Source organism: Rhinatrema bivittatum, chromosome 1 (assembly GCF_901001135.1).
Source record: "Rhinatrema bivittatum chromosome 1, aRhiBiv1.1, whole genome shotgun sequence".
Lineage (NCBI taxonomy): Eukaryota > Metazoa > Chordata > Amphibia > Gymnophiona > Rhinatrematidae > Rhinatrema > Rhinatrema bivittatum.
In genome coordinates, this window is record NC_042615.1 from 81,825,680 (window position 1) to 81,838,754 (window position 13,075).

General features: G+C 39.4%; 1 protein-coding gene across 1 annotated transcript in view; it reads left to right on the top strand.

Moving 5' to 3' along the window:
- TLL1 (tolloid like 1) overlaps positions 1-13,075 on the top strand; it is a 586,556-nt gene that overhangs the window by 217,896 nt on the left and 355,585 nt on the right. The window contains 1 exon segment of the mRNA XM_029571633.1: positions 6,542-6,652. Within this exon segment, the coding sequence (XP_029427493.1) occupies positions 6,542-6,652 (111 nt within the window).

Here is a 13,075-nt window from a genome sequence, read left to right on the forward strand (position 1 = left end):
ACCATGCAGCCCACAAATTCCAGAGCTCTTTTGTGATGTCCCTGTGGTGAGGGGGAAAAGTGCCATGGATCTATGAAAACTATTTTTCATCAAAAAGCTAGAAAACCTGTGCAAAATGTGACCTCATCAGTGCAATTGAAGTTTTGAGGTTGAATATCACATTTCATGATGTTTTGACCTATGAGCATGGATGTAGATGTCATGTACTTTTGGTGATGCCTAATTTATCACAGTCAGGACAGTAGTTGTGGAGTTATAGTCTGAAAATGGAGACTATTTTAAATGTATAGAATGCAACAATGCTTTCATTCATGCGTGGGGAACACCCCCATCAAGAAGTACCAGAGCTTTGTCTCTAGTTGCACTAATGAATGTCTGCAGAAATAAGAATTATACAGTCACTAGGGTTTCACACGGGCATAAAATTTCACTAAGGCACCCTTTGCTAGTCTTCATGTAACTAAATACTCTGTAATTATATAATGGCTTCCTGTTTAAGTGAATTTTTTAAAGAAAATCTTATACATTCCCTGTAAGAAACTTTGAGAATTCATAATTTAGATGTAAAATATATTAGTTCAAATAAAATTAATTTTATGAATTTAGAACTCTGTGCTTTCCACCTTGCTGTACCATGCTCCCTCTCTAGCCTTATTCAAATCCATTTGCAAAAACATTTTTTGAGGCTGATTTTAAACTTAACTCTTGATTATCTTGCTCACAGCCTTATTCTTTATATCAGTGGCCAATCCAGGTTACAAGTACCTGTCAACTACCTAAACATGAATAGATCCCATGTTACCAGTGGCTATTCACTAATGGGTAGATTTTAAAATGACCACATGTGCGCTCATCTCTTTGCAAATTATGCACTTAGGGCCAGATTTTCGTTTCTACGCCCAATTTTATAAGATGCGCGCGCAGCCGCACGCATGTTATAAAATCCAGAGTCGGTGCGCACAAGGGTGTGCACACTTGTGCACCTTGCTTGCACCAAGCCCTAGGGGAGCCCCAATGGCTTTCCCCGTTCCCTCTGAGGCCGCTCCAAAATCGGAGCGGCCTCGGAGGGAACTTTCCTTCCGCCCCCCCCCCCAACTTCCTTCCCCTATCTAACCCGCCCCCCAGCCCTACCTAAATCCCTCCCTACCTTTATTATTTAAGTTGAGCCTGCCTCCGGACAGGTTGCGCGCGCTGGCTAAGTGCCAGCACGTGATCTCCCGGCCTAGCAGGCCTTCGGAGGCCTCTGGCCACGCCCCCATGAAACCCTTTTAAAATCCACCACTGTGTCTCTAAAATATTATTAGAGAGAGAGAGAGTCTTTATAAGGCTCTGACTGACTCTATATATGGATCATCATAGGGGAGTACTTTGATTTGGAGTGAGCTTTTGGGAGGTAGTTGGAAAATTAGGGGCTACACACATCAGTGCTGGCCCCACCTCTGGGACAACCATGCCCTACTACTTTTTCTGGGCGCATGTACTTGAATGTATGCGTGGCCTTCCTGGCTATTTAAAATTCATATAGGGGTAGATTTTCAGAGGGTTACACGCGTATGTTACACGCGTAACCCCCAAAAACCTACCCCAACCCCCCCCTGTGTGCGCCGAGCCTATCTTGCATAAGCTTCCGGCGTGCTCAAAGCCCCGGGACGCGCACAAATGTACGCCCGCGCGTACGTCTTAAAATCCGGCCCTTAATGTGCCCTGACTAGTTGCACTGGAGAAGGTACAGAAAAGGGCAACCAAAATAATAATGAGGAAAGGTTAAAGAGGTTAGGGTGGTTCAGCTTGGAGAAGAGATGGCTATGGAGGGATATGATTGAGGTCTTTAAAATCATGAGAGGTCTAGAACAGGTAGATGTGAATTGGTTAATTACTCTTTCATATAATAGAAGGATTAGGGCACTCCATGAAGTTAGCAAGTAGCACATTTAAAACTAATTGGAGAAAATTCTTTTTCACTCAATGCACAATTAAGCTCTGGAATTTGTTGCCAGAGGATGTAGTTAGTGCAGTTAGTGTAGCTGGGTTTAAAAAAGGTTTGGATAAGTTCTTGCAGGAGAAGTCCATTAACGGCTATTAATCTAGTCAACACTAGCATCAGTAGCATGGGATCTACTTAGTGTTTGGGTACTTGCCAGGTACTTGTAGCCTGGTTTGTCCACTGTTGGAAACAGGATGCTGGGCTTGATGGACCCTTGGTCTGACCCAGTATAGCAATTTCTTATGTGATAGTATTTGGTGAGCTGAAGGCAATGAATTAATGTGACAAAAGCAAGAGGGATGCTGGACTGCATAGAAAGAGGAATAACCAGCAGGAAAAAGGAAGTAATAATGCCCTTGCACAGGTCTTTGGTGAGGCGTTACCTGGAGTACTGTGTTCATTTCTGGAGATCTTATCTCAAAAAGGATAAGTATAGGATGGAAGAAGTTCAGAGAAAAGTGACCAACATGGTGTAAGGTCTGTATCAAAAGCCATATGAGATGTAACTGAAGGACTTGATATGTATACCTTGGTGGAGAGGAGGTGCAGGGGATATACAATACATACCTTCAAATACCTGAAAGGTATTAATGATGCACAAAAAAGCCTTTTTCACTGGAAATGAAGCTGCAGAGCTAAGGGGTCATCTTATAAAATTCCAGTGAAGGATGACTCAGAATCAACATCAGGAAATATTTTTTCACAGTTAGGGTGGTAGATGCATGGAATGCCATTCTGGAAGAGGAGGTGAAGATGAGAAAAGTGATGGAATTAAAAAGGAGCATAGTATAAACACTGCAGATCCTTACAGGGTAGGGGATGGAAATGAAAAAAAACAGGGTAACCTATATTAACTTTAGGTTTAACACTTCTGCATGGGGTTAATCTGCACAGAGTGACAGTTACTACCACCCTTAACAGAAGGCAAAGGTGTAACCTACACGGAGTGGCAGTTACTACCCTTAACAGTAGGCATAGAGGTAATCTGCAAGGAGCGGTAGTTTCTACCCTTAACTGCTGCTCTGTGCAGCAAGGAGTAAACTGCACAGAGCAGCAGTTGCTACCAAAAGCAACTTGCTGGGCAGACTGGATGGGCTTTTGGTCTTTATCTGCCATCATTTACTATAGGTTACTATGTTGCGATATAGTATGGTGTTCCTTTCCTGTTCCTCCTTCAAATTATTTAGAAGAAAATAAAAAAGCTTAGCTAAAATATCCTAAATATTTTTGGGACTTCAAGACTCGTATTTTCAAAGCACGTTCATTCTCACGTTATCAACTTTGAAGATTTCCCTTCCATTGTACAGTCTAGGAAATTAAATTAAACAGTTGCAAACAACAGTTTCTGAAAGGGGAGAACAGGTTATTTGAGCTAAGAGGCAGACTTTTCATTTAGGATAGGCCTGGTAAGGATGGCAGACGTAGGATTTTAAACCTTGCCCTCCAGGTTTCACAGCACTGGACCCAGATCCTTGGACAACATTCTAAGCAAATATTACACCGTAATTAATTTGTGATACTCACTGACATCTAAAAACACTTATTGCAAACTTAGATGCAATTGTTTAGCATATACCTGATGGATGTATTTAGTTTATTCAGGTAACAATTATCATGGATGAACTGGGTATTAAATTATAAATATGATTTCTGAAATAAATATGCTGTATTTTGTTACACTCAATAAAAAAGTAATTTTTTTTCAGTGTTAAGTGGCAATAACCAGTAGAGATGTGCATTGTTCTTTAGGTTTGTTGTGGGCTTTCTTTTCGGGGAACCGCGGGAAACTTCGGTTTTCCCGTGGTTTGTTTTTTTTTACCCTGGGCCCCCAATTTTCAGATTAGCGCACGCTAACATTTTAAAGTTAGTGTACACTAACTCCCCTTAGGGCCTCATTTTCTAAGGCTATCGCACACTGGTGCTACCAGTGCCAGCGTGCGATAGCTAAAAATCTTAGCACACGCCTGCGAAGGGGACATCGGGGCGGAGTCGGCCCTGGAAGAGGAGGAGTCGGGGCGTCACCGGGGCTGACTCCGCGAAGGCGCAGACAGCAAAAAGGTAAGGAGCCTTTTCGCTGCCTATTTCGCGCCGAATAACTACACCTTTTATGGTGTAGTTATTCGGCGCGACGCCGGCAGCGATCATACCGCGGAGGTACGATCACTGCCAGCTAGCACAGGACCGCCCCCCGCTTTATCCCACCGCCCACCGTTATCGCCAGGATTCACTAAGCCTTGCGGCATTAGTGAACCCAGGCCTTAGTGCGCGCTAGCCCGAAATACAAATGTTTCCGAAATTTCAGAAAAATTCTTTTTGGTCTTCATTGTCCCCCGAACCCTGCTGAATTAGACAATTTTGTTGAAATTGTCTTATTCGGCAAAAACAAATGCACATCTCTAATAACCAGAGAACACCTCTATGGGTAAAATTGTGTTTTACCTAAGGGAATGGGTTCTTTGATTGCTACCCATACAGTATGCAGGTAAAGCATGCACATTTTTCATCAACATACATACTTTTTCTGCATACTGCAGAGATACTGAACATAAGAAATGCCTTACTGGGTCAGACCAAGGTCCATAGAGCCCAGCATCCTGTTTCCAACAGTGGTCAATCCAAGTCTCAAATACCTGACAAATTCATAAAGTAGACCTGTTTCCTATTATTCCCAGGGATAGCAATAGTTTTCCTGAGTCCAGCTGGCTAATAATGTGCTATAGACGTTTCTTCCTGGAATTTGTCCAAACCTCTTTTCAATACCATCATGTTAGTCACCTTGACCACATTCTTTGGCATCAGATTCCACAGAGTGTTTTATTTATTTTTATTTGATTTTTTTATTCTGCTTTTTGACACTTCAAAGCAGATTACATTCAGGTACTGTGGGTATTTCCGGGGCAGGGGATGGGCTGAGAAGAAAGCAACATATGTAATTTCAAAAAAATCCTCACAGAAAAAACAGGTGCAAATCTTTGCAGGTACATTTTTTTTTGCAATAATCAAAGCAAAACTGCTGCTGCTGTTGTGCTTTGCTTGTTGGTGCACACCCTGTGGAAAAAGTACATATAGAGTTTTTTTTATCAACGAAAACCCTTTTGATCATTGCCCAGTAAAGGTGGCATGCACCAAAATCGGGAGATATGCGCTCATCTAGCACATGCACATATCCATCTGATTTTATAAGCCATTCACATGCATGCACAATTAACAATGCACAAATATCTCACATCATGAAAAAAAAGAACGGAATGTGGGCAGGATATGGGCATTCCAGGGCGGGGCCAAGAGATATGCACGCAAGTATCTACACACCTGGGCGCACCCAGGTAGTTTTCAACACACATCTGCTGTGGAGGAGGTGTAAGTCTGTCTAAAACAATTTCCAGGCATCTATGAAGTGTTTGAGGAGTCTGGGTTATCTGTGGAGAGTGCAGGCTCTAGAATCAGGGGGGTTTGGAGGGTCTAGCTCTACACTGTGCAAACTGGTGAAACTGGTCATGACCTGAATGTGCGTCTGTTATAAAATTCCCTCATTTGCATGTCCCAAAGCTGACTTATGCTGCTGTGCCTGTACAAGCTTAAAAGTTAGGTGCACACATACACAAGCCAGGGTTATTTTATAATATGTGCATGAATGTATGTGCAGGATATAAAATTGCCGCATATCTAGCCACATGCCCATATACATATGTATATGTGCACTCATGCCAGTTTGAAAGTTCCTGTCCTTGTGTTTTAGTAAGGTTTTCTGGGTTTTTTTATGCAAAACTTGTATGAATAGATTTTCTAGGTACTATTCACAGCGAGTTCAATTAAATAAATTGTATTTAGTAGGAATATGAGTTTATGTGTGATCACTGATGTAAAAGATCTTGTATATCATATATTTACAAAGAAATAATCTTGGTAATAGTGCAATATATTTTTAAACTGATAGTGTGATTAAAGTTTCATATAAAATTGATCAGTTACTGATTACTGTCAGGCACATGAAGAATGCATAATGGGTAAGTGTGGTTTGTAGGGTGATTTGTAGATTTATTCTCAATTATTCCCTCTGATCTCTTTATATTATTTTTATTTTATATTAAGGATGTGAAGCCATATTGTTTTTTAGTACTATTAGATTCATTTGTATTCAGGTCATTTTTAAATTCGAATTTCATTTTGTGGCATTCTTTTTTCATGTATGTCATTTGCAAATAATACATGCTGTTTGACAATTATGCATACTATTTTATAAAAATTAAAGACTCCAAATTTATTTTTCAAAGAGGTTAGGCATTCATTTTGGGATAATATAAACCAAAATGAAAATGGCCATTTCGGTTTGGATTTCCATTCATTTTTAAACAAACTTATATCTGTAGTTTGAATATCTCTAACCAATGTGGTAAAATAAATAATTAGTATTATTTAAAAGTTACTTTGAACATTTGTTTCTCATTAGTTATGATTGTGCAGCATTATTTTCTAAGTAAACTTGCAAATGTTAAGCGTGTGCTTTAAAAAAAAATGCTATAGTACTAATTCTTACCATACTTTCTTTATTTGAAGCTGTCTTTTGGGGAGATATTGCGTTAGATGAAGAGGACCTAAAAATGTTTCAGATTGACAGGACTATTGATCTTACACAGCACTCAAATGAAAGATTGGGGCATACCACAGGTAAGGTTTTATTTAGTTGTGATTGATTTTTAATGTCTTTGTTTAGTTATGGTCAGTATCAATAAATGTATTATTTTAACAGGGTCCTTGTCATTACACAGTTGGGTTTAATTTGATAGTGCAATATTGTAGGAATGTGGAAGCCTTTCCTCACTGATATTTCTTATTGTCATTCTGCAAATGTTTGAATATAAAGAAAAAATATGTAGTTTTAAACGTCTCAGAAGTGTAGCAATAGGCAATATAATCTATCTGTTGAAAGAAGGTCTAATATTTTAATATGTAGAATCATCTCCACAGGAGAAAATTATGATCAAACAGCACTGATAAGGAACATAAGAACATAAAGTAAGCCATGAAGAGTCAGACCATAGGTCCACTGAGCCCAGCCAATCAGGGTTACAAGTTACCCAGTAGATCCCAGAGTAAATCCATTCTTTGTTGCTGACTTCCAGGGATAAGCGATTGCTTTCCCAAAATCTACTGGGATAATGGTTTATGAACATTTCCTTCAGGAACTTGTCCAAACATTTTTTAAACCCAGCTATAATAAATGCTATGGCAACTAATTCTACAACACAATTGTGCACAAAGTGAAAAAATGCTTTCTCTGATTTCTTTAAATCTGCTACCTGCTAATTTCATGGAGTATTCCCTTATCTAGGTACTATTTGAAATGGATAAATGCTATTGATTTTTTTTAATCTATTTCAGCCCACTCATGATTTTATGCCTCAATAATATCCCCTCTCAGTCACCTCTCCTCCAATCTGAAGAGCCCTAACCTAGGCCTAGATTTAAGGCATAGGCAACATAGACAACTACCTAGGGTGGTGGATTTTGAAAGTTCCAAATAGATGATATTTCTGTCACCATGACACTCAATGAGCACCACAATCTTAAATCTGACCCTGCCCAAACCTGGTTAACTTATTTATGTATTTATTTATTTTCTATTCCACTTTGTCCTTATTAAGGGAGTCATTATCCATCCCCCCTTAATATTTTTGTTGTCCTCTTTGTACCTTTACTAGTTCCAATTGATCTTTTTTAGGATGGGGCAACTTCAATCTTTTTTTGAGAACTGCATACAGTCCTCAAGGTACTTTCGCACAATAGATCTGTATAGATGTAGTATGATATTCTCCATTTTATTTTCCATTCCTTTCCAAATTATCCTAACATTTGTTTTGTTTTGTTTTGTTTTTTACTGCTGTTGCACACTGTGTTGAAAACTTTGATGTATTATCAACCCTATTTCCTCCAGCATCAGAGTGAACAGGGCTGATTTATCCCCCATGAATGCTGCTAGCCACGAAATGGAACAAGTTGTTATTGGCACATCACTACCCTATAGTTTGGCATACCTAAATGTGAGATCAATTATGCAGATTTAATTTTCATTTTATTATCTGACTGAGATATTGATCTTTTATATATTACTGAGTCTTGGCTTTCTGTAGTGGACAATGTTTTGTTTAATCGGTTGTGTCCATCTAGCTATACATATCATTCTAGAGACAGAAAAAAAGGGGAGTTGTTTAATACAAAAGCAAAGCATTCAAATGGTACAAGTTTCTGTGAAAATGGTGTTGGGTTGAAAAGGCTTAGTGATTAATCTTTACTTATTGTCCTCTTGACACAATTGAAGATAATTTTTCACATATCTTGGAGTTTCTCATTCATCTGTGTCTTCAGGATGATAACCAAATGATTCTTGGAGATTTTAATGTTCATCTGGACAATCCATCAAAGGCTGAAACCCAGGAGTTTTCTACTTTACTAGCAGCCTATAACCTGACACAAGTTTTCAAGGGGCCCACACATTAGAGGTATGGGGGTGGGGGGGGGGGTCATGAGCTCACGCTAGTAAATGTTCCCCAATACTTGGGCATCTGAGGGGAAAATTTGTAGCCTAACTCTTGAAGCAGTAGGATGGCCTGACCATTGACTTATTAGGTTTAAGTTAAAAAGGATGTTAGCTAGAACTATAATGAAGATGATAAGTAAGGGCCCTAGTCACTCTTCTTTTGATTTAGATAAGTTTGCACAGTACTGGTCTACATCCCCTTTGGCAAATGATGTATCTTCAACAGAATCTCTAATATTGTCCTTGGATTCCAAATTGACACCTGTGATCACTATGGGGGTCATTCATCAAATCACGTTAGGGCTTTATCGCCCTAATGCCTACAATAACTATTACATCTCAAATTGCATATGCAAATTCATTCAAATGGGAGGAGTTTGGTCAGAGTAAATGGAAATGAGGGCTGTTTAATGCTGTGTGCAATAATATATCGTACTCTATCACAGGGTTTAACACTGAAAATAACTACATCTTTTTATTTGATATTATGCCTGCAATAGCTGTGTATTACAGCTGAAACAAGATTTATCATAAATTCCATTGAGAGAGAGACAGAGAGAGAGAGAGAGAGAGTGAGAGAGAGAGAGAGAGAGAGAAATAGAAAGAGAGAGGGAGCCAGCCTCTGTGGAGGCCCAGTGATTTTTGAACTCTTTATACCAATGTAAGAGGGGGCATTATGAACTTGTGGTGAGGTTTGTGGGGTGAGTTAGGGTTTAGGGGTCAGTTTTACATGCACATTCATACTTACGAAAGGACAGTTACTATCAGTGAAGATTTAATGTGATTTGGAGTGATAAAAGATGAAAGAAGAGTAGATTTGCATCATGTTCTCTCTAGCTTGATGCACTCTCTACCTAGCTGCAATGAAGCTAGATAGAGAGAACATGGAAGAAATCTACTCTTCTTTCACTTTTTATCACATGAAATCACATTAAATTTTCACTGATGATGACTGTGCATGTAAAACTGCCCCCTAAACCACAGTTATTTGGACTTATCAGGTTATGTTAACTGGTTAACTTAGACCTGCTCAATAGCAAGTATAAAGTTAGTCTGATAAGACTCATCTGGCTATCTAGCAACTTATTTGTGGATATTCATCAGCATAGCTGTGCTGCTGAATATTCCATGTGAGTTAGCCAGATAAGTCTTATCTGGTTAACTCATTTAAATATTTACTGTTGAATATCTACCCCATTATATTTAGCCAGTGTGGTTGCATAAGAGGGCTTGGATTCCATCCAAAAAAATACAAAAAAAGTAAAACCAAAAAAATGCACAACAAAGGAAAACATTTGAGTCTGTAAATGTCAGAGCCAAAGCTAACAAGGAGAGCCAAGGGCAATAAAACACATACCTGATGAACCCCCCCTAAAAAAAACAAAATTCATGGAGAAGAAGAGACTTCCAGGAATGAAGTCAAATCGAACAGAATCAAAGAAAAAAGCATTATATATATAGACATCAACATCAGTTAACATAAGAAAATAAGACTTGCCATACTAGAGCTGACCAAGGGTCTTTCAAGTCTATCCTGTTTCCAACATTGGCCAATCTAGGTCACATAAACAATACATAGATCCCATGCTGCTATCACCCAGGGATATGTATTGGCTTTTCCTAAGTCTGATTAATAACAGTTTATGGACTTCTCCTCCTAAAACTCTCCACATGTTTCAACTTGTTAGAAATAAGTTATGCAGTATATAGGAGAAACAGTCTTTGTGAAATCACACATGAATGTGGTTGAGGGCTGGTAGCACTCATCCAAACAGTAGTACAAGAGGCCTACTCACCCCAGAACAGGGCAATCCCAGCCCCTTTAATCAAAGATGGCTACAGGACAGCTCAGTTAAAACACACTGCTCCCAATTATAGCAGCAGGAAAATTCATGGAAGCAATAAAATGCCCTCTCAACCCATAGGCCTGTACTTAGCTGTATGTAAACAATAGTATAGCTGCACCCAGGAAATACAGGTTTAAATATACAGCAAAATGGCAGCTCAGGAGGAAATTCAGGCTCCGCTCCAGCAAATCACAATAAGGAGAAGTCTTCATGCTGCAGGACTAAGTGAACAATGCGATGGAAATATAAAGAAGTAGCATGTCTGTGCCATGAGCGGGGTGTGTTGTATGTCAGGCTCCACTCAAGCATGTCACAGTGATAGCAGACCTCCACATTGCAAAACAGACTAGCATGCACAAGTTTCATCCAGTGGATCATCCAGCACTATTTAGCCCATCAGACACCAGGTGAAATGAGCACACCAAAAAGCATATCAATACCCAACTAAAATGAGAATTATCCAATTCTCTGTTGGGAGGCAGGAGATAAGGATTCACATCCATCTTGGGTTTGGCCCTCTAGTGCTTCCCCCACCCCACCCCCCTTTTTTCTTATGTATGTTTATGAATATGAAAATATTTGAAAATTGTTGGTTTGTTACATTTGGAACAAATCTAAAATGGTCTCATTTGCTGAATATTTGGCATTTGTTAAAAACAAATTTATTATCACTACCATCCAGTTTGCCCCGTTTTTCCAGTCTACATTGCTAATGTAGCGGTTTCCCCGTTTGGGCAGTGAGGATTAACCAGAAGTGCTATGAGTCCGGGTTCCAGACCACATGGGCGGGGGGTGGATGCTATTGCCCAGAATAGATGCCTGGTAATTTGGCAGGTAAGAAATTACTGCAACTAAATGAATGAAGACCTATCTTCCTGGGGCCCCTGGCACAGTCAATTGATAATGAATACAATGACTTACACTCCAGCTGGATGAGGTTCCAAAGGTGCAGCAAGCCCCAAAATAGGATCACAGAGGAAAGAATCAGCAAAAGGATTAGGTAGTAATCATCCCAAAGTCCATCCATTCAGCCATGGGTACTAATGAAAAAATAACCAAACCAACCTTAAAGATAAGTATCTAGGCCAAAATAGAAAAAAATAAAAATAGCATCAAAAATAAAATAAGAAAACCAAAAGATTCCTTATCCATTCCAGGTCTTTTCACTAATCTCCCTTCTCCTGCATTTCCCTCCATATCAAAGATATCCTCCCCACTGAGGGTCGGATAAGTGTAGTTCCAGCATACACTGTTCCAAAATAGGAAAAGATCGCCAAGTTCAAAAATATTAGAAAATCCAACTGGTAAAAAAATTCTTAAACTAATCCAACTCTTAAATTTTCTCTCTTGCCAAGAGTCCTTCTTCTCACCTTTGCTTTCTCTGGTTGCTCGGGCAAAAAGATCTTTGAAACAGCCTTTCAGGATCCAGGGGGAGACCCTTCCCTCCAGACTGAATAAATATTTTCACAAAAACATCTCCAAAATCTCCAAAATGAACTCTACTCCAAAAATCCAAAAGGTCCAAGCTATAGATCCTACCGACCAGGGATGAGGAAAAAGATCCCACAGCCTAGCTCCTTCCTCTATCTCCAACTTCTTGCCTAACATCCAAACTCCTCAATTGCTTAACCCACCAAAGTCTGAGCATGCCCATGAGGATTTTCATATCACACCAAAAGTGGGGGTTATGGCAAGGGGAGAACGCAAAAAGTATCAAAACCCCCACCCACTTCTCATTGCAGGAAAATTACTAAGGGAAAAAAAACTTAGTGACTGGCAAAGCCTCACCACACTAAGATATATACTGTATATTCCAGCTGCAGGCCTTAAAAGCTTGACAGCCTGCAAGATGTTGCTCCTTCAATAAGTCCATTTTTTTGTATTCCTCCTTTGTTGTCCTCCATACATAAATGAACACTTACGTCCACCATCCTCTTGATTTACCACCATGCTATGTAAAACTAGTGAAGCTGTTGCTAACAAACCAGTCCTTTCTGTTCAATGAACAAAACTACTGAAAGGACACCATATACTAATACATTGAACCAAAGGCTAACACATTAAAAAACAATTTTATGTAAGAAAAACCGCATCAGCAAGCCTGACAACGAGCAGTGCCGTAGGCAGAGCCGCCGGTCTTCTAATCATTTGTGGTATTAAATAGGCATATGGAAATGCTTCGAAAAATATTTTAAAATTATTTTAAGGATTTTTAGTTGGATAAGTCCGTCTTTGCCAGTGTAAACAGAGTATTGAAGAGATCCGACAGCGGCCGGTGTTTTGCAACACAGAGGTTGCTTCTTCAGGAGTCACAATGAAAAATGGGAATTCAAAAAATTGCACAATGTAAAAAAGGGGAGAGCAGGACTTAATATATCATACCAAAATATATTAATACTTAACTTATTATAGCGGCATCGCCAACCTTTGCATTGCTAGATGATACATGGCCACCAGAAAGCTGTCAGCATTGACCCAGCTAGTTTTTGGGGAGTTTTAACCTGTTGGTTCCAACCTGGCTTTCCGTGGCCTGATAGGAATTAATCTATCAGACGATCATTTGAGCACAGTTGAACACTTATTTTAAACATTGTTCCCATTTGATGCACCAAGTCCAGTATCACTCTCTCCCTTCTTGATTCTGATCAATTGCCTGGCGAGATCTTATTGAAAGGTGCCAATATCTTTGCAACTGATTTCACATAG